At 34.7% G+C, this 26,351-nt stretch overlaps 1 protein-coding gene across 1 annotated transcript in view; it reads right to left on the bottom strand.

Annotated features, from left to right (window-relative positions):
* The window catches only part of LOC145671304 (dipeptidase 1-like), a 418,780-nt gene that overhangs the window by 34,661 nt on the left and 357,768 nt on the right, over nucleotides 1-26,351 (bottom strand). Inside the window, exons 8-9 of the mRNA XM_081740278.1 lie at nucleotides 5,718-5,894; nucleotides 1,041-1,125 (exon numbers count right to left, since the gene is read on the bottom strand). Of these exons, the coding sequence (XP_081596404.1) occupies nucleotides 1,041-1,125; nucleotides 5,718-5,894 (262 nt within the window). The remainder of the gene's footprint in view (nucleotides 1-1,040; nucleotides 1,126-5,717; nucleotides 5,895-26,351) is intronic.

Here is a 26,351-nt window from a genome sequence, read left to right on the forward strand (position 1 = left end):
AGATGTAGATTAAGGAATGACCGAAAGGTAGCAATACAAAGTTGAAAAGTAACGCGAGGAAGCCTGTTGCAGTTTAAAAATGGCAGTATTGCATGCAGGCATTCACTAATGTGGAGCAATCTGTCATGAGACTAGCGAAAGGTAATCATCACCTTTCATTATCACATGAAGTTCCAAGGTTTACATTTTAAAAAAATGCAAATAACATAAAGATGTTCCTTGTTGGTCCAAGTCACTACTAATATCGCATTGTTTTCATTGCTCCTCCACCCTCGTGTTGGATTTTAATTTGCTTAATATATTGATTGTTTTGAACTAATACAATATCTTCTATTAGCATTTCTGTTACAAAGGACAGGGTACATAATTTAAAATGGAGCCTGAATTAGTACAGAGAATCGTTGCTCTACCACCAGAATCCATTTTTAAAACTTTGTACAATAAACGCTTGCATGCCAGCCTGTAGACTAGCAAACCTGCTCTCCAACTGTTTTTCCACGTCAGTTTCATTTTATTTCGTCATTGAATTGTATGTTCTTCCTGAATTACAGCACACGTTTAAAATAGAGTGTATTTCGTCTGTTTTTTTTTTTTTTTTTTTTTTAAATTGTATGAATGATTCGTCCGTTTGCTGATGTTTTACCTATACGTGTAAGTACTAGGATAAGCATTTACTGAACGGTTTGGTTAATGCCTTTAGTAAAATAGAGACCTGGGACGATTATAATGGTAAGCGCCACTTCCTGTTAAACTATTATATGGAATAAGTTGTGATCGCACCACAGAAAAGTATGTAGGTACGTCTATTCCCGAAATATACCTCCAGAATGCAGTGGAAGCTTGTTTGTTATATTCCATTACAGTCAATTGCATGGAAATGATTAATATCATTTTCCTGTTTTCTCGAAATTTAGAAAAGGTGGTGTACTATTATGATGACCCAAGCCGCTAAATTATGAATAAAACTTACTTCTGAATGCGAGTAAAACTGAACTAAATATAAATTAAATATAAATATGGTGTATTGGAAATTTGCTTACCTACAACGTCATGTATAGTCGCCGATTCGTTGCAGCTGACAAAGTAATTAAAAAAGGCCACCATTATAATTCCTCCGTTCTCTGCCTACAAAAGATAAAAATAAATTTACAGTATTTTCATATTATCATATCAACAATAACAAAATAATGCATATAAATTAAATAGTAAGCATTAGAAATTTTTAAAAGCAGTAGTTTTATAAAATACACTAACGAAACTATAAATATATTTTGTTTGGCAATTAAGTGACATTGTCTTATTCACAGAAATGTAGAAAATTAACTGAAAGGAAAAAGTATTTTGGGAGGGGCGCTAATTGAAGAGGCAAGACTTAGACTAACAACGTTAGGCGCTCTTCCGAAGGCTGAGAACATAGGGTTACATACACATTCTTTGCAATTAAAAATGTAAAACCAAGAAGGACACAAGATAGCAGCGCGAAAGGTGACAGCCAGAGACCAACTAGCAAATGATTATATCTACCGCCCTGTGCGACGAAAGACAACATGGTGAGACCAGATCTGGCAACAGTCAGTATCCTCTGGCATCAAGAAAGGCAGTCAAAATGCTGTAACAAAGCGAAGAAATAAGAGTATGAGACTTTAAATTGTCTTCTGGGCAGAAGCGCCATGTCTCTTGGACCAGTAGACCAGCGCCATGTCTACTGGTCTTAACTTTAGCTAGCGAAGTTCGTAGGTACGAAAGACATTGTGCAACCATAGACCAGCAGGTGCTCAATCGGCGAGAGATCGAGGGCACGTACCGGCCAAACAGTGTACAAAAGTACATGCAACATAAAGATTTGTGTTATTCTGCTGGAATGTAGTCCCTAACAGGACCTGCACTAAGGAGACCACAACCTGTGCCAACAGCTCATCAATGTGCCGTGGCTGGTTAATTATTTATCAATGCGTAGTAGGCACGAATGGTTACGGAATGTAATGAAACCTCACATCATAATACCTGATGCCAAATGCAGGTGTCGCCTAGTCTAATGCTCCGATAGCACCAGATATGATTGTGATGATCATGTTGCTGCACACAGACCATACTCACTCCTCATTTTCTCGTTTTAAGTGCATTTTCTATTTCTTCCTTTTTTTAGTTATTAGCATTTATTCAATATTTTAATTCTGTTGTGGAAGCCAATAGTCTCGTTAGTTTTCTTACATAAAGAAGAAATGCTGAAACTGCTGGTAAAATATTAACAGAACACCTAGTCGTCTAAAACTAATTACACTTCTGTGAGGAACGGGTTGTAAAACCAGCAAGTGCTCAAATAACAACTTGACTTCACAGTAAATCAATAACTATCAGAAAATGTATTATCTTCGTCTGGATTATGTACCTATGGAAAATATTCAAGCTCTAATTGGTATAGAAGAGATGTGATATTTAAGTTCCTTTTTTAATTAATTAGGAAACATTCAAATTAATTATTTTTTATTAGTAATTGAAAAAAAGCGGAACACACGAAGCCTTTATTTAATTCATTATTTCGTTTCTATTAGTGATTGGAAAGCGGATGCCCGAACTCTCTAATTAATTATGCTTATCTATTAGCAATTGAAAGATACAATGCCCGGATCCTATAATTAATTATGCTTCTCTGTTAGTAGCAATTGGAAAACTTAATGCCCGAAACTTCAAATTAATTATCTTTTTCATTAGCAATTGAAAAAAGAATACCTACATTGAAATTAATAATGGTTTTCTATTTGCAATTGAAAAGCGGAATGCCTTGAATCTCTAATCAGTTATGTTTTTATATTAGGACAGCAATTGAAAATGTGGGATGCCCGGAACCTCTAATTAATTATTTTTTTTTTTTACATTAGTAACTGAAAAGAGGAATGACCTGAACCTTTAATTAATTATGTGTTTTCTATTAGCAACTGGAAAGTGGAATGATCGGAACCTATAAAAAATTATGCTTTTCTAATAGTAATTGAAAAGCGGAATGCCCATATCCTCTAACTGTTATTAGACATGACACGTAAGTAAGCAGTGAAAATATAATTGTGATGTGTGTTCTGATTACGTAAGTAAACACTACTGCAACCAGAAGTAATAGTAAAATAGAAAAAAAATACTTTAATTTGTTTTCATTGACTGCTTAAAAGAAAGTTTCGATAATGAAAAAAGAATTTAGTATCAACTTATGACAAATAACTAAAAATTTGCAACGATGACCACTGAAATAGCCTATAGGTCAATTACTAGCTAGTTGGTATATGAGAACAGTCATTCTTTCAGAAAAAAAAGTTCCTGGGGGATACTCTTAATATCCTGGGGGGGGGCACTGCTGGTACTATTCTATTTATTATTATATTATAGACGTATTATTTTGCTGTCCACCGGGGGTCCTCTCAGAGCTCCTGGGAGCAGTGTCCCCCATAAACATGCTTTGAAGAAATACTATGTGAGAATGACTGAATACGGCACTGTTTTCAGTATGTCATAATAATAATAATAATAATAATAATAATAATAATAATAATAATAATAATAATAATAATAATAATAATAATAATAATAAATTATTAATAATAAAGCAGAGCTTTTCCCGTGCACCGCCTGTGAGCTCCCTGGAACTTTCATTCAAATGTTTCTAAAATCGAAAAATCATGTTTACTTCAATTCCACTACAGCTAACATAGAATTACCTAACAGAGATGACACTATTTAGGTCCATGTACTGACAGAGGCGCAATTTCGTTTCCCACTTCTTTCAATAGTCTAAAATAATTAAGTTATTTTTTCTGTAACTCTCCTATAGTATTTTCACTTCGTAAAACCTACTGGAGCAGTTTTTGACACTTGAATAATTGTACCATACAAAATCCAAAGAACGCATTTTGTGTATCTCTTTAGTTTAGCTTCCGTTTTGAGCACTGAATCTATGTGAAACGTAGAAATAAACTTTAAGGTTGAAACCGAACCATCGTTATGCGATCAAAATATTTTCCCACCGGAAATCGAACCTGGGACCCTGTGCACCAAATGTGCTCAATCAGTGGGAAGGGCGGAACGTACTTTGTTTCATCTGCTCTTTAGATATGGTTCCCCACAATCCTCAGTCTGAGAGGGGAACTGTTACAATTGCAACATCAGAGTCATTCTTACCATCAGAATTATTCCTGACTTTTAGGTCAGACATCCGTACAAATCAGCATCATTTCTACGAACTTTTTTAGTGACGGAAAAAGTATTGCTATTTTGTCTTAAGAGCTAGGTCGAATCGATATATGGATGATTCTTCTCTTAGTAGGACCGACACAATAGAAATAACATACAACATTAATGTTCATCGTGAAGTAACACTGGTTTGCTTATGAAATACACAGAACATATCTTGGACTGCCACAAGTGAAATATATCTGACCTTATTGGACTTTATAAGGTGATTATACTTTTATAAAGGCAGTCAAGAAAGTTCTGTCGCTTTCTCACCCACCACCATCGAATATCGATACGACACCTAAGACGTACCTGGAAGATCAAATATAGTCCCCCTCAGCATCGATGACCTGTCAACGTCCTGAAAGGTCTTGGATTCCATCGCGGTAGAACTTGGTGGGCTGTGAAGGGAAGAAAGTATCAAGTGTATTTTGCACCTCTATTAGGGATTTGAACTGGTGCCCTCTAAGGTGATTGTCCAAGGAATGGAACAGGTGATAATCGGACGGTGAAATGTCAGAGTAGTATGGCGGATGCAATAGTAGTCCCAGTTTCGCACATGTCTGGATACTGTTCGCCTCAATTGCTGCTTGAAGATCTTTGTTTTGTACATGTGTTGGTCTTCCGGTACGTGGTGCGTCTTCGAGTGTTTACTCAAGGCCCTTAAACTTGTTACCGTCCTTAACCACAGGAGCACTATCCACATTATCACGACACCGTCACCAAACGCCTGGCATATCTTCCTCCCCGATGCAGCGATTTTTGACCCCACTTTGAAATCGTATGGCATACACGCCCATGTTCACTCTGTCCTTACGCAAGTTCACGGTGTAACTGAACTGCCATATCCAGGTAGTAAGTTGACTATACTCACACCAACAACTGACCAGCTTATCTACATTCACATTCAACTCATGGTTTGAAGGCCGACTGAACACAGACCTCCAATAAAGCGACAGAACATCTTGGTTACTTTTATAAATGCATATCTTTATCTATTTCATTAATGGGCATACCTTTTTAGGATAGAGCCAAAGAAATAGAGAGAGAGAAATATTAGGCGGGCCAATATAATTTATTGTTTTTTAAAAAAACGACATATTTTACAAAGCTCTTGAAGTACTGAACCCTGTTAATATTAGTTTGTCATTATGTGGATAAAAACTGGGATTGACTTATTCTTAGAAGTAAAGTTAATTAAATGCTCATCTATTATTTTGATTCCAATGAAAATCTTTCGAAATAATACGATTCTCGTTTCCATTTTTCGGTTTAGTAAGCATATTGCAGCCAAGGTAAAACCTTCCATCGCAACTGGCCCGCGGGCCGTAGTTTGCCCATTAATGATCTACCTACAAAATTATGTGACAATACTGGTATCTCACTTCATTTGCAGATGAGAGAAGCTAGTCATTGTTATTTATTGTAGTAGTAAAACATAAAATATTTTTGTTTATAAATAATATAAAGAACCAGTTATAGACTTGAAAACTTACCACCATTCGAAGAATGTGGTCAGGAACGTTTCTGGAGCTGTTACAGAGCGCATGCGCCGAGGAATGAGAAAATATGACTGGAGCTCTTGTCACATGCAATGCATCAATCACGGTGCGAACTGAAACGTGGGACAGATCCACCATCATCCCCAGTCGATTCATCTCTTTAATCACCAGCTGCAACAGAAAGAACACACAAGGGTCGTTATTTATTTTTATTTTAAAGGAGTGACTATTTTGTTTTTATTTGTTTCTATATACTTTCTACCCTGTGTTTTATGCGGTTGTTATAGATAACATGTAGTGAAATAGGATAAAGTATATTAGTATGTGCATACTAAATATTATTTATTGTAACCATAAAGTCCAAGTAGGTCATGATGTTAGAATACATTCATATTTTAACAAAGTGCTCATTGAAATAAACATCGTGGCTCAGGGGGTAGCTACGTGCTAATCTGTGATATTAAAGGTAACTGGTTCGATCCCAAAGGATACGGTGAACAGTACCATATCTTTGGGATCTCCCATTTCCTCCTACTCCCTCATTCCACCAATTCCTTTTCACAACATTCATTTTCATTAACCCATCCGTTTCCTTTATACGTGGCTAAGCGTTTAGCGTACGCGCCTTTTCCGTGGGATACCCAGGTTCGATCATGTGGTTTGTGTTCCACGTTAATCAGTACAACCCGTCTTATATAGCCTCGCTGCTGAAAGGAACATTAAACGTCAAATAAAAAATTCTCTAGTCAAAAGGGCATAATCCTGAGAATCAATAGTAGAAATTTCATTTCAAATTTTACAATGTTAATTAAATTTAAGATTGTCCATTAACTTATTAAATTTCATTAACTTTAGTGCTAATCCATCGTTGTTTTAAAAAAGCAGCAAAGAATAACTCGAAGAATACGAATAAAATTAACTAAAATTATTTATATTAAAATAGGTTCCAGTAACTTTAATAATAGGAGAACTAGAAAACTTTACTTCCGCTAATCATTTAGTAACATCTGTTCTTATTGAACCAGATTGATACTTCCTGTATGCTTATGTTATTCTACGCTCTATTTACTTTCTTGTGTGCAGGGGTAATTATTCATGGTGTGAGAGATGCATAGGATATTCGCTGTATAGGAGCACTTGTAAGATAACTACCTCTTACTGTGTCATGTTTAATTGCAGCTAATTTGGCATTATGTGGTGTGCCATTTTTGAAGGGGTTTTATTCTAAGGGACTTCATGATCAACCAACAATTCTATTTAACTTGAGCGAAAGGCTCTAGGACATATGCAAATTCGACGAGGGCCAAATAAGGTAGGAATTTGTAGATGTCCTCAGCCTTTTGCTGATGCAATTAAGTTATTTAAAAGGGAACAAGATTTTTCCACTACTCCTTACTATTTACAGCCTACAAATTATTCTCCTAGTTTTAATAATAAGATACGTATTTCTTATGTTACCCTACATTGTGTTTTAAAACAATGGACCACTATGTTTACCAATTTTGTTGAAAAATATTACAGTGAATAACTTCATCCTATATGAATAGGGTTCATCTTTGAAATATGGAGAAATAAGTTCGACAGATCCCCAGTAAAAAGAAAGACTTTCGCCCAAATAGTTCAAAATTTGAAATATTACTTTTTTTATGCTTTTAAATTATAATACAGGGAGGCCCAAAACTAGGTATACAGTCTCGTACTGACCAATTCATGTCATTTTATATATTTTACTTATTGTTATCCATACAAGCAGTAACCTACAGTTTCCTTATTATTTGTTTTTAATCTCTTTTCACTCATAGCTTAAGCTTGAAACAATAAGAACCAAATAAACTAATTATCTTAATAAACTAAAATGTCATACTTTGTAGGACTGTATATCTACTTTTGGGCCACCCTGTTTGTATAAGTCTGAGAAGTTGTAAAGAATTATTCTCTGCGTTCGTATGTCTGTCAATATATATCAGAGAAGGGTCGGTAAAAGATACCTAGCTGTGCTTTTAAGACAGTTTGGTTTACGTACTTTATATCTTATCCTTATATGCCCATGCAGGACACAAAATATCTCAACAACTTCTTGATGGACCACCATAATTTTTTTTCAGGATGAAGAGGGTCAAATATCAGGGTTCGGGTTCCTTCATGGACGTGTTATTGAAACTGGAAGCGTCAGGTATAAACAATTTCTGTTTTTAACGATGATTAATATTGATATAAACTGCAATGTGTAGAAGAATGTCTCCTGCAATCGATTATGCCTCCAAAGAACACATGTCATCTCCACCCTTAACTTTTACTAAAACCGGAAGTGATTGAAATCCATTACTACTTCCGATTTGAATATTGATCTCTATAGAGTTGGAAGCCTGACGAGAAGCTGTTTCTTTGAAAGCGGAATTGATTAAGCGTTTTAAAAATAGATACAATCTTCTGTTTTAACCCTCCTTTTAAACCAAAAGTAGAACAGATTACACTTCTTGTTTTAACGTTAATCATAATGGATAAACAATTCAGTTTCTTTATATAATTGTGTGTTTCTTTATACAATTTATACTAGTACTTCCAAGCTTTGCGGATTGCAATGTTGAAACAGATCTACGACTTTCGGCTGCAACATATATTAAGTATGTTAATCTCGCTGATTGCATAACAAAGACAGTTTCTTGCATTGTCTCACAAAAATTTTGTGGAATCGATTACAATTAAACCTTTTTTTGTTCTATGCCAAATAAAATTAAAACTGGAGATTTTTTTTTTATTTATATCACTTGCAGTTTGAATAGACAGTTAATGAAGAAATGGAACCTATTCCTAAGACGTTGAGTCAATTCGAAACAGGTTGTCGCTATATATTATCGTTTTTCTTCAATGCGATTAACAAGAAACCGGTTGTACTAGCAACTTTTTTTTTTTTTTTTTTTTTTTTTTTTTTTTTTTTTTTTTAGCACTTTCGCTTCTAGTAGATTAATACAGTGATCAAACAGTATCATTCCTTTACCGAAAAAAGTAACGGCTGTAAATATCTATTTCCATTTTTTTTTTTTTTGTGTGTGTGTGTATGTGTATGTGTGTGTAATCATCAGTGTTATAACCGGAAATACTAATAAGAGTTTACCACTTCCTCTTTCATGGTTCGAGAAGATATCCTTTCTTGAGTTGATTCTCAAACAATAGCTTGTAGCTAACTATTGCCGTCTGTGTTCGATGCAGATGGACGTTCAAGTCGAAAACGGTTGATTTGTATGATTTTCTCTTTTTATAATGAGCTGACGGAAGAAATGCAATATATTATCTGAACGCTGAATCGATTTTTTTAAAAAAGCGCCTCGATATCTCCTACCGCTTTTCTTCTATGAATATAATTATTGTGATCAGAAGTACCGAAAATTTCAACCTCTTCTAGTTTTGATAGAATATTGCTCATGGAGAGGGAATTTTGTCTTCAGATATTGAACTGATTATAGAAGAAATTGAACAGAAAGAGAAAGGAACTATATTAACACTTAAGTTTGAATGGATATAAATGTTGAAACTGAAAACGGTTGAATTCAACCACTGATCTTCTGCTCTCCTTGGATGGGACGCACGTATCCTAACCGTATAACTATACGTATAAATCGGACTCGGAGCGCCTGGTTTCCTTAATCCTGAGTCCATTTCATAATGAGTTTCTGAGGTTGGTGATAATAGTTGGATTTAACACTTTAACTAATTCTCTGGGCTTAGATGTACACTCATGTCCAAAATTATTGTCGCATATCTACAACTGCCTTCTTGTAAGAATATAATTTGATAATGATTTTCCAGTGTACTTTTAATACTGATACTATGAGTATAATCGGGAAATGTATATTTGTGGTAAATTTCATAGGGAAAGAATTATAAATACGAAAATTATAATCAGTAAAATAAAATGTTGCTAAATGAACAAGAAAATTTTATTTTCGTTTTATTGTTCTTATTTACTGCTCTTTTGACATTAAAATTTGCCACATTCATGTGTTTGCCGATTATACACATACTAACATTATAAGAAATGCCGAGGCGAATTTGTTATCAAATTATACTCCTACAACAACATATTTATAGACGTGCGACAATAATTTTGGACATGAGTGTACATTATTACATAGATGAACATAAGGAAGTGAAGGGGAAGGAATGACACAAAGTGTGTCACTGAAACTTTAGAGAGGAAACAAATGACAAATGTTAACCTAGGGGGGGCGTAATTTAGTAAGAAATGGGATAATTTCCGCTGAATTTCGGATATTCAATTAATAGTGGTAAAATATACTAATGAACTAACGACAATCTGCTACTGTCGGTGGAAAATCTTTCCGCTCGAGAACCAAAGCCTGATATACCGCTGTTTATTGTAATAATTTTACAACTAAAAGTTTGTATAGAAATTTATATATATATGTATATATATATATATATATATATATATATATATATATATATATATATATATATATAAAGCAAGTTTAATTAAATCTACACCGTAAAGAGGGAGCTATTTGGGAATAAAACCATTGACAACGTAAAAAAAAAAAAAAAAACTTTTCGTAGGAGACATTTCAAAAGTATTTCAGGTAGTCCATCATGAACTTTAGGATGTTTATGAGCTGTGTCTGCATAATATACTTTACACGAATAAGCAGGCTACGTTAAATTTGCATGTGGTTATTACCTCACGTAATTATTTTCAAGAAATTCCTCTACACATTTTTTTTGGTTGTTAAATCTAACATTACTTGTGGTGTTTTTTTTTTTTTCTCTTCAAGACCTATTCTTTAGAGAGAGTTTTTGTTCCTCTCTAAGAAGCCTAGAGCTAGAGCGTAATCATCGCATTCAGAGAAGTTGTGAGAGCAGAAAACGCTTTTGTCATTCGGGAAAACAATAGAAAGACGAAGTGGCATCAGCATTACGGAAGGCTGTTGGCGAAAAAGAGATCAATAAACAGCAGGAATGGCAAACGCCTCGGAGTGACTTCTCTCCCGCCATCACCCGCAACATTAACTCACCTAATCTACTACCATCTAGGAGTTGACTACGTCATGAAAGCAGGCACGTAGCCAGGATTTCGTGAAGGGGGGGGTCCGTAACATGAAATACTGTGGTCATCACACCAGGGGCTCGATAATTCTAAACAATTTTACTGGAATATATATTGGTTCGTTTAGCCAGGACTTCGTGACGGGGGGGGGGGCCGTGACATGAAATTCTGAAGGCCCAGGAACTCGATCGATCTAACTACTTAACTATCAATATATATTGGTTTGTCAGGATATGTTGGTAAGTATTTTAATAAACTATGAAGAAATCTCGAATAAAATAAAAAAAAAAGTCTTATTGAAAAAGATTATACAATATTTACATCCTTCCTCTGTTTATTCAAATATAACAATTTTCCTTTCATTATGACCTCAACTATTATAAAAAGTACATATTCATTATTATAAAAAGTACATATTCAATAATGTCTCGTAAAATATTTTACAATATCTGCGTTCCTTTTTCTGTTGAATCAAATGTTAACAGAACTTTCTTTCCATATATATTTTTGTTTTTATTATTCCGTCAACTACTGTCTGTTTCAAATGACAGGTTAAAGGAGCAGTAGAAAATTGTTTTTGAAATAACATGTTTGATATTGCAAGGATGCAATGACGAAAAAATATGATAAAAAATGTCCACGCTGTTACAAAACGGTACTGTGCTTTCGGAAGCTTGAAATCTCCCTGACTAGTAGTAGAAATTCTGAGAATTCCGCAACGTTTCTAGAAATTTCAAATTCCCTGACTCTTCCAGGATATCTCGCTCACCTCGCCACCATGTATTGCAAGTAATACAAATCTCTCCATAAGAAAAAGTAACCAAAAGCTTCCTGTAGTTTATTTTTAACGCTGATCCTTCTTTTTCTCATTTCATTTTGTTTCATCCTTCCTTAATTTTTTTCATTCCTACTCTCGAAGGGGGGGGGTCCGGACCCCCCGGACCCCCCCCTTGGCTACGTGCCTGCATGAAAGTAACTCCAAGGCACAGTTAGCCTTACCTTCCGTAAGAGCAGAGTATGTTTCATCCACCTGACTACGCACACGTGTTTCCATTTCTATTATGCCTTTCTTCGTTTCTTCTTTTTTATCTTTCTTTTTTTCCTTTTCGCATTCATTCCTTGCCTGTTGTTTATTATAAAACACAGCTGCATGTTGAAATATGAGAAGAAAAGAAAGGAACATCAGAGAAGACAAGCGCAACAAAACACGTTGGAAGGTAGAAGTTTTTCTTCAGACATTACAGAAGGTTCAGAGATCCGACGATAGATGGGAGGAGTGGTAGTCAAACAATTGTGCCTCTAATGTGCGGAGAACTCCCACAAAGAGTTCATTTTACGTGAATGCCATTCTCCTATCTTCATTATGTTGTATTTCCTTTATATTAAAACTTAAATGAAATAAAAGTACATAAATTACGCAATATCATTTTAGCAATCTAACTACAGATTCTGTTACATGAGGTATGACAGAATCAAGCAGAGGCCGTTCCAGATATAGTCATTTTGGAAACGGAGCTCAGTTATGAGTAGTATATTGGATAAGACTCTATCTTATCCAATTTGAGCATCAGATTACCTTAGGTTCAAACTCGCTTGAGCCCGGATTGAATGCCCTCAATCAATGGCGTAACTAGTTTTACTGCGCCCTGGATCGATCGATCATCCTTTTACTCATACCCGCCCCCTACTCCACGCATTTCAGCTGCTGCGATATATATATATATATATATATATATATATATATATATATATATATATATATATATATATATATATATATATATATATACTATAGATATATTAACAGTATACGAAATTATTTTTATTAAGAAACCTAAAGTTTTTACTTATCTTTTTCCTAAGTTATCACTACATACTTAATATGAATTATGTTCATAGGAAATTAAATTAAAAATGGTTTACTGTTCTTAATCCAATTTTATAAAAATAACTATAATAATAAAATAAAATAATACTATGATAAAAAGATGGTAATAAAAACTGAGCTTCCTTCATGATAGTTCTGGATTCTCTCATGTTGAACAACATGGCCTTCCTCAATGCCGCCTCCAGAAGGGCGGAGATAAATACGTATAATGAAGCACTGCAGTCCACATATTTAGTTAGCTAACGAAATGTCGAAAAATTTCTCAAGGTTATTTTTCAGACATGCGCCCCCTCAAAAATTCCTGGATCCGCCATCGGTATCGGCTGTTACTAATTAACTGCTAATAGTCATAACGTACCTTTTCAAATGTCTTCAAACGTTATTTGCTTAAGGAACAGTGTTTCCTATTCTTTTCTTTTTCTTTTTTGCACTTGCGCCCTTGGAACAACTGCTCCAGTTGCTCCATTCTAGCTACGCCACTGCTCTCAATAAGACTTGCGCATGCTCGATACCCTATTATCTTACTAACTTCATTAAGGTAGAGATAATTATTGTCAATGAGGACTATGTTTCGTTGCTGCGCTTTTACAAACCACTGTATGTATGGAACAGAGAAAAACTTAATGGGCAGGCTAAAACAAACAGGTATGTGCAGCTGCTTCGTGTGCAATGTTACCGCAGTGTGCGTCTTTAAGAATACTTAGCAAAAATGATATTATCAATTTGACTACAAAATCAAATGGCGGATTTTGTTTTATGGAGTAATTGCCTCTTAAATAAATAATTTTGCATAGGTGTCTTTGTATAAATATCCTTTATATGAAAATATTCCTGTAACAGCATAAATCACATTTTGAGCAAGAATTTCATATAGAGGGTTTCGGTAGGAACACCAATAATTTGCTGCTCATGCCCGGGCTCAAGCACTGATTCATTTCATGCATTCCCATGGGTACTCAACATAACAACAATACAGCATTGTTCTGAAATTGATTTAAGTAGTTCTGCTTTCCTTCACACAATAATGTGCTCGTGTATCGTACCATTTTTTGTGTGCACTTCTTATGTTCCGTTCGAACAACCTGCTGAACTGGGAACTACTTTTTTCATTTAACATGGACACCTTAGAAATGTGGAGCCTAAACAGCCGGTGTGATTGGACAAATTCCACCATTTTAAAATGAAATCCTTATATTTTCAACAATTTTCCTGTTCCCATTGTTTCGTACCTTTACTCATAACGAAGTTGGCCTATAGCCCGAAGTTTTGAACACCCGGTAAATATATATGTGTTTCAAAACAACACCGACAACGTTTGGGAGGTGATTTCTCACACCAAGATAAGGCGAAACGCATAGACCAACTAGGATGCACAAAGGCCTTTCGGAGTTATAGACTGCTGAATTCATGAAAAATTGAACTTTAAAGATCCATAGCTCCAAAACTATGGGATCTACCGAAGTCGGGTCAAGACTTCACTTAGGAACTAGTATGTGCCCTATCCAAACATCCATGTTTCAGAGTCCTTCGGTACTTCCGTAACAATTTTTATAGAAGTAGTTGGTGAGTACTTCAAATTACATGCCCGTACCAAACTCCCTCTATGAAAACTGTTGCGGAAGTACCGCAGGATTTTGAAACATGGACTTTTGGATACCGAACATATTAGTTCCTAAGTAGGTCCCATAGTTTTGGAGCTATGGACCTTTGAAATTCAATTTTCTATAATCTCGGCAGCCTATAACTCCGAAAGGAAGCATTTGTGCACAAAAGTTGGTCTATACTTTTTGTCTTATCTTGGTGTCAGGAATCACCTCCCAAACGTTCTCGGTGTTGTTTTGAAACACCCTATATATATATATATATATATATATATATATATATATATATATATATATATCGGCGCAACGGCTTTTATAGAAGGAGCTGCAGTACCGTAAAACGGGGCTACTTTGACAGGTTTTGGACTAGTTTAGATGTGTACACGGGACACTTTCTGCAACCAATGAATGATACTATTCTCATCATAACAATAGGTATCTAGACTATCACATCCACTACTAAACCTAAGTTTCTACAAGTAAGTTTTGGCGGGAAGAAATTAAGAAATACCGGTCAAAGTAGCCCCGGGGGTGGGGCTACTTTGACATCTTATGTATTTGCTGCATAAGGTCAAAGTTACTCAACGTATGGAGTTATTTTGACATGGAATTTATGTAAAGTATATAAAACACTGTTTCGGTCATGTGTAAAGTACGGTATGCTGTATACTTGATAAGCACGAAATCTTTATTTTGTTGTGGTGCATCATTATACACCACTATACAAGTTTTTTCTAAAGCTTTACTTTTAACATCTTTTACTTTGAACATACACGGTGCTTTAACTTACATTGCTACTTTATTTTTTACTCTATTTTTTTACTTTACTTTTAACATAATTACATATGTATCGGTATGTTATCTTTACATGTAACAATGGAAAGAAAAACCTTAGTCGTCAACGTCACAGTCGTAACAAGCATGTTGAGGATTTTTTGATCCACCCTTACAAAACCCATACACCCATTTTTTGCACAGGACACATTGAATCCACTCTCTATATCGTCAGAGTGCGAATTAGATTATTCATTTTTGGGGGGAATAAACAGTGGCGGATCTAGAAGTCTTTATATTATATATTGGGGGACAGGAAGGATATTGAGAGGGGGTAGAAATACAATGGGAGAAATCGCTCATCCCCTCCGGCAATTCGCACCGTAGACACCATATCAGCCTTTATCTATAAAAGTATATGCAACAATTCTCACAGGAAGCACGATGTGCTCATCTGTCAAGGTAGCCACACTCTATGTCAAAGTAACCCTAAATGTCAAAGTAGCCCCGTTTTACGGTATATGTTCCGCTCTTCCAACCTTCTCAATAAAATCATGTGCGCCGGTACAACCCAACTCTGAAACATAGGCATTTAGATAGAGAGTGTGCTAATTCCTCTAATAATTATTTAACCGCATTTGATATCTCTCGTAGTTTTTGAGCTAGGCAGCCTCAAAGTTACAATTTTCTTGATTTCGGTATCTTGTAACTTTGAAACAAGTCGTTTTTCGCCCTATGTTCATATGGACTTTTATTTTTATTGTTTAGGTATGAGGATTTCACAAGTGAATTTTGGCTACATAATAAATGAATACCCTGTATATTAGTCAAGGGGCATGTACATTCTGTGTAAATTGCTTCCGTTACTCCACACGATAACTATTGAACAAAATTGAATTATTTTAATGTTCTCTGCAATAGACAGCTAGAGCGATTATTTCGATCTAGTACGTTAACGGTATCAATAAGTTAACATTTTAACGCGTAACAGTGACTTTAACTGTGAACACACACGTTTGGTTTTCTTAATAAAGAGTTCCACGTCTAGCAGTTAGAACTGCAGCAAACATCTTCCACCGACTGACATCTACCGGAGGAAACTGAAACTTCTAGTACGTGACCCTTTTTACGGTCCTTTTAGAGTTTATTTCATAAACGTTCACTTTCATTAATTATACGACTTTCTGAGCTTATAGAGGTCCATCATGACAATGACAATGCAGTTAACGTGCACGCTTTAGTAACGATGTCCGGCGGTTCGATTCTCAGTGGGAGCTTATGTGGGGCAAATACCTGGTTAAACTGTAAGAATACGTCTCGTACAGATAGCTGCTGAAAGGAATGACAAAATCAAATGCAACCAATATTGTAGCCTAAATGGCGCATTTGTGGAACATGAAACTATAAATTTTATTTTACAAGTAATCAATAATGTTGCTAATAAAAATGTGAAAATCCTTATCTACCTGGACAGTCCCTCCTTCTCCTAACCCGAACGCAAATTCTGAAATTAAGCTTCTCCAAAATACAATTAGTGATCGTAAGAAACTGTTTTTTATCTATAGATTGCATTCTTGTATATATTTTGAATCAGTTAATTTCATAATTTATTCTCCTTCACCCTGGTTTCTAAAGAGCGGAGCATCATCCGCACCTAATAAACTACTAAATATGAAGTACTTGTCATTCAAAAAGACGTAATATTCTCAGGGCATTCTTTAAAAAATAAAACTACGTTTAAAGATCTAGTTGGGCAAGAGTTGGGTTTTCAGAACATGCAGTCAATCAGTGAAAGAGCTCTTAACTTTGGTGCTAATGTAGCTGCTCAAGTGAGTTTCCGGTTTAGAACGGTTCTTCCTTAAATTATTGTTATTTAGCCATTAAAATACATCAATTTATCTTTTATATACTTAGTTTAATAAATATAGATGAGAAGTGTACAGTTTACCTCTACACAAATTTCTTCAAGATCTCTACCTAGTTAACTGAATAAATCTATTTTTACTTACGTTGTCATGACGACGACAAAATCTTTGAATTTCTTTATATATTAACCTTATTATTTCTTTTTCTTTCTCTTCTTCTAATAAACAGAATCAGCCTAGTACATATTTAAAATTCATTATGGCTCAAAATTACAAGTAAATAATGATTTACAAGTAAAATAACAAATAAAATATACAACATACTGTTGTAGGTTGATAATATTCTCGCTCAAACTTTCCTCGAGTTTCTCGCGTTTCTTCCATTATTTTCATTACTGTTGCCCACGAGACAAGTCCAGACAGAAATAAGGTTCTCTCGTCTGTAAATTCTACAGAAATTTCGTCTCGTCTCGTTCCGATACCTGGGAATCATTTTTCGTCTCTTCTTGCTTTTTAAATGTACAAAATATGAGCCTTGGTTTTATTTCTTAATTTCATTATCAGAATCTATCCTTCATTAGAAGTTCTCAGAATCCTTCCTTCATTACAAGTTATCAGAATCCTTCTTTTATTACAATTTATCACAATCCTTCCTTCACTAGAAATAATCAAAATCCTTTCTTCCTTACATATTATCAGAATTCTCCCTTCAGTAGAAGTTATCAGAATCCTTTTTTCATTATAAGTTATCAGAACCCTTCCTTCATTAGAAGTTATCAGAATCCTTTTTTGATTATAAGTTATCAGAATCCTTCCTTTATTAGAAGTTATCAGAATCCTTCTTTTATTACAATTTATCACAATCCTTCCTTGCTACAAGTAATCAGAGTCCTTTTTTCCTTAGATATTATCAGAATTCTCCCTTTAGAAGAAGTTATCAGAAACCTGTTTTCATTATAAGTTATCAGTATCCTTCCTTCATTAGAACTTATCAGAATCCTTCTTTTATTACAATTTATCACAATCCTTTCTTCACTAGAAGTAATCAGAATCCTTTCTTCCTTAGATATTATCAGAATTCTCCCTTTAGTAGAAGTTATCAGAATCCTTTTTTGATTATGAGTTATCAGAATCCTTCCTTCATTAGAAGTTATCAGAATCATTTTTTTATTACAAGTTATCTGAATCCTTCCTTCATTAGAAGTTATCAAGATCCTTCCATTTGCAAATGAACTATAATATGGTGATGAACTATAATATGGTTGGGTAGGCCCCCCGTAACTTCTACCGCCCGCCCTACATTTTTGGGCTGGCTACGGGCCTGAACCTACCAGAAATCTTCATTGTCAGGAGAGGTCCGTCAAGAGTGTTATATTAACAACATTTAAACATATTTATTATTTGAGTGCATTATGCAATTTTTTGCATAGTTTTAAATGTTGATAAATGCTCTTCATTGTGTTTGTATAATTAATTTATCAACTTACAGTTTTTATACTGTAAGTCGTCTAACACTAAAGCAGTTTAAAATCTAAGACTTCGGTAAACTAATGTTGTCGAGGAGAGTCATGAAAATGTTATTTCTCGTCTTCTCGAATCACTTCTCTTTTCCTGCTCGTCCTGATGGGTACTACAAATTCATCCCGGCAATTAGTTTTATTAATCATACATCTCTTTAAACCTAAAAGGCATAAACTGTTGAGTAAATCTAGAAATGATATTTCATTTTCATTTAAACTTCAGGTGTAACACCCTCAGAATAATGGTACGAAAGATAAGAGAAATTAAGAAGTCTATTTGATAAAGTGAATTCTTCTAGAGAACTGGTATACAGAGGGACGGTTTGTATCATATATGTTGGTTGTACCGGTAACTTTTATTTTATGATCTCTCTATTGGGCTAATGGACAGAGACGATTCTGTCTACAATTGACCGTACATGTCATATTTATTATATCGATCATTGTTCTTATATTATGATTTCACCTAGTGATATAATTAACAGACGATTCTGTCTACAACCGACAGCCTGTGCTATTACATATGTATCAATTATCATTCTTATTTTATGACTCGTTCTAGCGTTCTAATAAGAGACGATTCTGTCTACAACTGACAGTATGTGTCATACTTATTATGTTTATCATTGTTATAATTTTATTATTACCTCTAGCGATCTAATGGACAAACAATTGTGTCTACAACTGACGGTATGTGCCATATTGATTGTAACTATCATTCTTATTATGATATGATTCTCTCTAACGGGCTAGTGGACAGATTATTCTGTCAGCAACTGAAGGTCTGTATCATACTATTTGTATCGATAATTGTTAATACTTTTTAGTTTCCTCTAGTGGTGTAATTGAGAGACGGTTTTATCTACAAATGACGGCCTGTCTCATTCTATATGTATCATCACTGTTATTACTTTATGATTACCCCTAGCTTGCTACTAGACAGATCTGTTAACAACTGACAGCTGGCGTCATACTATCTATATCGGTCATTGGTATTAGACTATTGTAAGAATCTCTCTAGCGGTCTAGCGGACAGGCGATTCTGTTTTCAACTGACGGCCTGATCCCCCTAAACTTTACGTAGCCCCTCCAGACCTCAATACAAAATGCACAATTTAGATATTTGTAAGAGAAGTTTTAATGGCTTGTCCCTCCCTAATATATTCATGGCCCCCACAAACCTCTGTGGCTGGTTTCGGGCCTGGGTATGTGTCATACTATCTGTAACGATCATTGTTACTATACTTGCAATACCAATATCAATATCTTTAATGTTGATTAGGAAGGCTTACTTAAACTAAATTATAGGCCTATTAACTCCCTCTGAAAGTATTAAAGTAAGTAACAAATTACTGTTCTTTCCGCTGTTTCGTTCATCGTGCGGCGACTAAAATAAGGCTTTTTCTGTAACTCCTGCGTCTCTGATTGCCAGTCACATGCTACTGTCAATTACCAGTCGGAATAAAAGCAAGAAAAAAGTATCCTCCCCTCCAAGATCCGGGCTCAAAGGTAGAACTTTACCGAACTATGGATTATATTGCGTAACTACACATACATCGATAATAAACAGTATAGTTTTATTAAGGTATACTGAAAATTTAATGAATAAAGAGGAAATATATAATCTATTGATTTTAGTTATTCACAGTTGTTTGAACATCTATTCAAAATATATAAAATGCGTATTACAAAGAAGCTGTTTCTACTAGGAATAGATAGCGCGGCCCTTTGTATTATGCATGCGTCCGTTTTTATTTTGCTAAATTCATATTTTGTGTCTACACATTTAACCAATATTTGTAGTGTTTTAGAGAATTACCGGGAAAAATGATATTATGTGTACACACATAGGTGAGTAAGGCAAGAACGTGAAAGATTCATATATGTTCTCACTTATCAAGATAAAACTTACTTAAATTTAAGAGTTTATCGTTATTCGGACTGTGTTGGTAATATGTCATTGTGTTTACTTGCTGGTGAAATAGCTATATCAGGAAGATTGTATTTTGTTTAAAAGTTTCGCATAGGAATCGAAAATGCTGTCCTAATATCTTAACCAGTGGTGTACATAAAACTTCATCAATGACGGTACAAATGTAATTTAGCTTCTGTAAATGAAAAGTGTACTTAGAAAAAATTAGAACTCATAAATATGTGCTATGTTGTCAACGATAATTGTACATGACAAGTTTAACCCAGAAATTTGAAACAGGATTCGTTTATTCTTTTATTTACTCTATTTGCTCGCGTGTCCGTCCGGGAGACACACAATCTGAAGAACTGCGACATATACCTCATAATACAGTTCCTTTATGGCCAATGACCCAACCAGTTTCCCTTTCTCCTCTCAATAACACTTAAAATTGTTATTTTCTTGCGCAGTATTGCTAACACGATGACATTGGTGTACAGTTCGGCCTAGATAATTAACTCCATTCTTCTCCTCACCAGGGGAGCACGGTGGTTCCAGTGATAGAGCGCTTATGATTGGTGCGTGAGGTCCCTGGTTCGACCCAAAGAAGTAAGTTTGTGGTGGGAAACATTATTTTCGTGGATTTTCTGAAGGGTATTTCCATTTCCTTAGACATTTTCATTCCAACAATGCTTCCATCCTTATTCATTTCCTTTAATGATCGTGTTTCGCATAATTATGTGAGGCTAAATTGAAACATGTTAATTCATATTATTTCTTCTTCACACCCACATTCCGATAGCCTCCAGTCTTCCCTTTATAGCTCTTGCGTATAGTTCACCTTGTTCAAAATGTAGTACAACCATCCACACGAAACATATTATGACTCATTTAATCAACACGTTATTCAAGAACCCACATAGTACTTCTAGATTTTTTTTAATCCTTCAATACGCTTTCACCCTTCCCAATCTTGCTTTTATTTCACATTCGCACTTTATATTATCAGTAATAAGACGCAACAGATATAAAAAAACTAGCCACAGCTATACATAGACCAAGCCAAACTACTTGGCGTAGCGGCCCATTTGTTAGCCTAAGCCTGTTCCAGCGTCATCTGCTAGCGACCTGTTGAACTACGACCAACGTAGCACCGAGCACATGGTAAGCGCGCTGCGATGCCCTGTTCCTGTCCCTAAAGTTTGTAAGTGCGCGCCTACAATAATAATAATAATGCCCATCAATTTATTATTACTTCCACGAAAACTTCTTTGTACCATTAGACTACAGTATTGCTTGTTTTCAGCTTTGCTATTAATGGAACCCACAGTTCATAATCAATAGTTGTTTTGTGTTTAATTGATAATTAATTATCTCCTCTTTGTTCTGACATTCGTCATATTTGTGATTATGAACTAGCTTATTTCTGCCAGCAAATTGCGAACTCCTTACTCGATCTTCACGCGTTTCAGCTTCCGAAATGAAGTAAAACGAAATGAAATCTTTCCGTTTTTACGTCCCATGGTTATGCCAAGTAGGTTAAAGGAGACGGTGATGATGAGAAATAAATGAAATGGTGAAATGAAGGAAGTGGGAGGAAACGGGAGAACCCCGAGAAAATCTACGAGTTCGGTGTTTGTCCACCACAAAGCTCATTTGGAGCAAGCTGATATCGAACCAAGGACTCCAATCACCGGAGGTGAACGTTCTACCACTGAGCCACCGCGCATCCTTGTTCTACCTTCCGAATGAAACCACTGGTCTATATCCTGACCAAATCCATTATGCTCCATCAAGTAATATAGTTTTTCAGTTAGTTTTGTGCCTCTGATACGTAATATTTAAAATACTTTTGACAGGGCAGACTCCGTAATAAACGATGGGAACGAAATTAATGTTGAAAATACGTTGATACAGAACGACGTGAAAGGAAATTGAACTCGAGGTAAATAGGTCTTGCGATAGGCAATGTATCAATGTTGATAGGTTTCCTTAAGAAAATTTCCCTGGACTGACACAGAATTTTCCCTTTTCTTGTCAAATTTTCCCTAGTTTGTTGTATGTCCAATTTCTATGACATAAGTTATGTAATAAGACTAATTTAGTTATTTTAAAGGAAGTGCCAACAACACTTGTTTTATTCAGTTGTTTTTTCCTTCTTTTTTGGCACCCACACACAAACTTATGGTATTGTTATATTGGTTTATTTCTAACGAACAAAGAAAATTTTAAGCATTTATGTTTACGCCGGCCAGAGGCTATCTAAAGGTTTGACTTTAAACAGTAAAATAGATTTCTGTTTCATAGGTGACAGAATCTGAGCTATGATCCCACTGTATTGCGTGGAAGTCTTATCAGTATATGAAAAAGATTTGATGTCCCGTAGGATCGTAGCTCGGGAGCTTTCCACAATGATCGTCTTTCTGCGGCTATCTTTAGCCCATTTAAAACTTTTAGTTGGTTGCTCAGATAAATATATATTCAAATATAAAAATATATTCAAATATAAATATATATTGAATATAAAAATATATTCAAATTCAAATATATAAGGAGAAAAAGGAATTTTTATTTCGTAGCAAGCAAACTAACAAATAAATAATTTAAGTTTCCATATGGCTGGAGTATGCAATAGAGAACGCAGTTTGTAGTGTCGTTGTGTTCGAAATGAAGAAAATTTTCCAACTATACTATTCAAATGTCCCTATTGTGTACCAGGAGCGGAAAAATCGCGTCCAAATTTAAAAATGGGATTTTCAGGGAAAATTCCCTTTTTTGGGAGTTTCTCCCCTCAGATACACGATAGGGACCTGCGACTGGTACCGCTTGAAAGCATAAGTCATTTCGAAGAGAACGAGGTATGATTCATGATTTTAGGATAAAATAGGGATTTGTCAAAAAAAATCGAATTTGTGAATGTTTCCCCAATTTACACATTTTCAGACAATTAGTTTAATAAAGTATCTACAGTATTATCACTATTTATTCTAAAATCATGAATCGTACCTCGTTTTCTTTGGAGTGAATGACTCTTTCTAACGGCGCTACTCCCATATCAGTATCATGCACCCGAGGAGTGAAACTTCCCTCCAAAAAGAAATTTTGTAAGAAAAAATCACTACTTTCCAAGTTTGGGCCCCTGTGAACACCGCCTTGTGTTAACTAATGCATAGGAGGACCCCAAATGTTGGGAAGAACTCCATACGTCATCATAATGTTAGTACAAGTTGTCTTTCTATCAAATGTTCCACTTTATAATATAATGTTGTGTTTTATGATGTAGGGTAGAGTGAGATATTATTTCCATATGGGTTAACAATTTTTCCCGCCCTCAATTTTCAAGATATGAAACTGATATTTTGAACAGATATTATATACACCATGTAGTATGCTTTAGGTGATTTTGAGATCCGGGAGTTTCTAAAAGGGGCCCAAACTTTGAAAAAAGGAATGTTTTAAAAGCAAATTCTTTTTTATTAAATTTTCTACTCTCATCTATATTTTACCGACATTCAAGTAGTACCGTTCGAAAGGCAGATTTATTCCAAACAAAACAACGCATAAACTATAATCCTACGATAAATAGTCTCGACACAATAACTGCTTGAATGAAAGTCTAAAATTTACCTAAAAAATGCACAAAGAAAAGTCCGTTCTCCGGATAGCGGTATATTGTACAAATATACGGTATCCTCTTGCTTACTACAGAAATCAGTAAGGAGCATACGTTATCCGTATGCTACATAGGTACTGCCCTTAGATGTTACATCATGCCGTTGCAGAATGTCTGACATCGAACAGTTTTTCGTATATCACATACATATATTTATGTTACCTTCGTCAGCTATATGTTATATACGTCCATTTGTATGTGAGATCCTGACCGCCTACATTGTTTCATACGGAAAGTACGTATAGATGGAACACTTATACGGAAAGTATTATAAAACATGCGTATTCAGTTATACATCTGCTGTACGTTAAGTCCAAACACTACAAGAACTACACATGTAACCTATCTTTTTAAGCATGCCACCTACATTTTTTCTCGGTGTGGAAATCTCAAAAGGGTTAAGCAAAACATACGTAGTCCTATATCATTTCTGAAGTCAAATAAGGACAAAAACAGAGGCTAGAAAGAGAGAAGAACCCGAAACCAGACACTGAGAAGTTCCAGGGCGATTCCTCATTCAACTACAGATGCCTAAAGGCATTTAGAAACTTCAATTGTAATTCAGATGTACTTGTAGTTATTGGTGTACCCCGGTCAGAAAATCTAGGATCCGGTCTTGTTTATATATTTATATATATATATATATATATATATATATATATATATATATATATATATATATATATATATATATATATATATATATATATTAAAGTATAAAATACAATTATTCTTCATCTCTTTAAAGAATTATGAGAGAGTGTCGGTGGTTTTATATATCAGAGATAGCAATCTTAGTTTAGATGGTTTATATCTTCCCGAATCAGGCATATTTTATGTTCACTATATATATAAAAAACAATAAATTTACAACTTCCAGAAAGTGTGCTAATTGTTCAGTGGAATTCAAAATTCATTTTTTCAGTTTGTTAGAATACTCAAATTTGGCAATGAGTTACGTACACTTAAAAAGAGGTCGTGACGTTTGTTCGTTTCGGCATTGCTGTACCGACAAATACTCTCTTTGTATTTCCTGTTAATAATATGTAAGTGATGAAACACTCAGGTAGAAAATTATGACTCGTTTGGTTTTACCAAAAACTTCCACTTTATATCTTTAGGTGGCAGTGCATACTTTGTGGCAGTTGATTTTCGTTTCTTAACGGATTGTGGGTAAAAGGCTGCATCGACAGGTCCTGTACTTGAATTATAGTATTGATATTTGACTTCTTGATCCAATTTGATATCTATGGATAGTCATCAGTTTGTCAGTAGCGTGTCTTTCGTCGGACACTCATAAGAGGTGTGAAGTTAAAAAGTCATTTATCTCGCAACTAATTTCCCGTATCAGGAATCTTCAGATGATAATGCATTTATATTAAATGAATGAGACGAAAATAACTTTGTGTAAAGTGTATGATAAATATGAAGGTAGGAATCGTTAAAATATGTGTATTAATTAGAGTATGGAGTCAGCTTTTTAGTTCTGTAATCTCTTTATGGTAACTCAGATTATTTACTTCCCAGTGTATATTACCAAAACACTGTAAATTTACTTCATGAAGAACAGACAGAACAAGAACAAAGCTTAATGAAAAGAAAAATGAAATCCATAATCATTTTTCTAAATAAAACAATGGCAATAAAAATAATGTACACAATCTTTATATGGACCACTTTATTCTTTTATATTTTAATAATTGGTATATCACCCTCAATATTAATATACATTTCAAAGCTTTCATTCGTTCTCTCGTATGGTTTGTTTGGGTATAAAACCTACCGATCGAAACCTCGCGGGACAAAATGTCTTTAATAAACAATGCCAGTAAAGAATGTTTAATATATATAGTGTATATATCTATATATTAAAATACTAGAAAGGTTACATGTTTTTGGACGTTTATATGTTTATGGCAAATCCTTTCGACAATGAGTTCTCGGGAACCATAGGCTCTAGAAAGACGACGTTATCATTGATAGATTGCAAAATTTTCTGTATATTGTCCAGTTGTAATTGAATATATTACATTTTTAGGGGTACAATGGAAGTATTGAAATTTTAAAAAAGTAAAGTATCATACACTACGAGTTATAATTCCAATGCCACATATTTGTATACGGGGTTGCATAACACTCTTCCGTTTGTTTCATGGTCAAATAATAATGAAAAACGAAGCATAACCATTTCTTCAGTCTAAGATGAATCTATATTGTTTGGAGTGTTTTTCCCAATCAATACCATATATCACGACATTATCATTAATTACTTGTGTAATCTATTTGCTTATTACATACTGTATACAAGAAGAACCTGATACTGAAAAAATAAT

The sequence above is a fragment of the Thermobia domestica genome, chromosome 2 (assembly GCF_964235325.1).
Source record: "Thermobia domestica chromosome 2, izTheDome1.hap1.1, whole genome shotgun sequence".
Lineage (NCBI taxonomy): Eukaryota > Metazoa > Arthropoda > Insecta > Zygentoma > Lepismatidae > Thermobia > Thermobia domestica.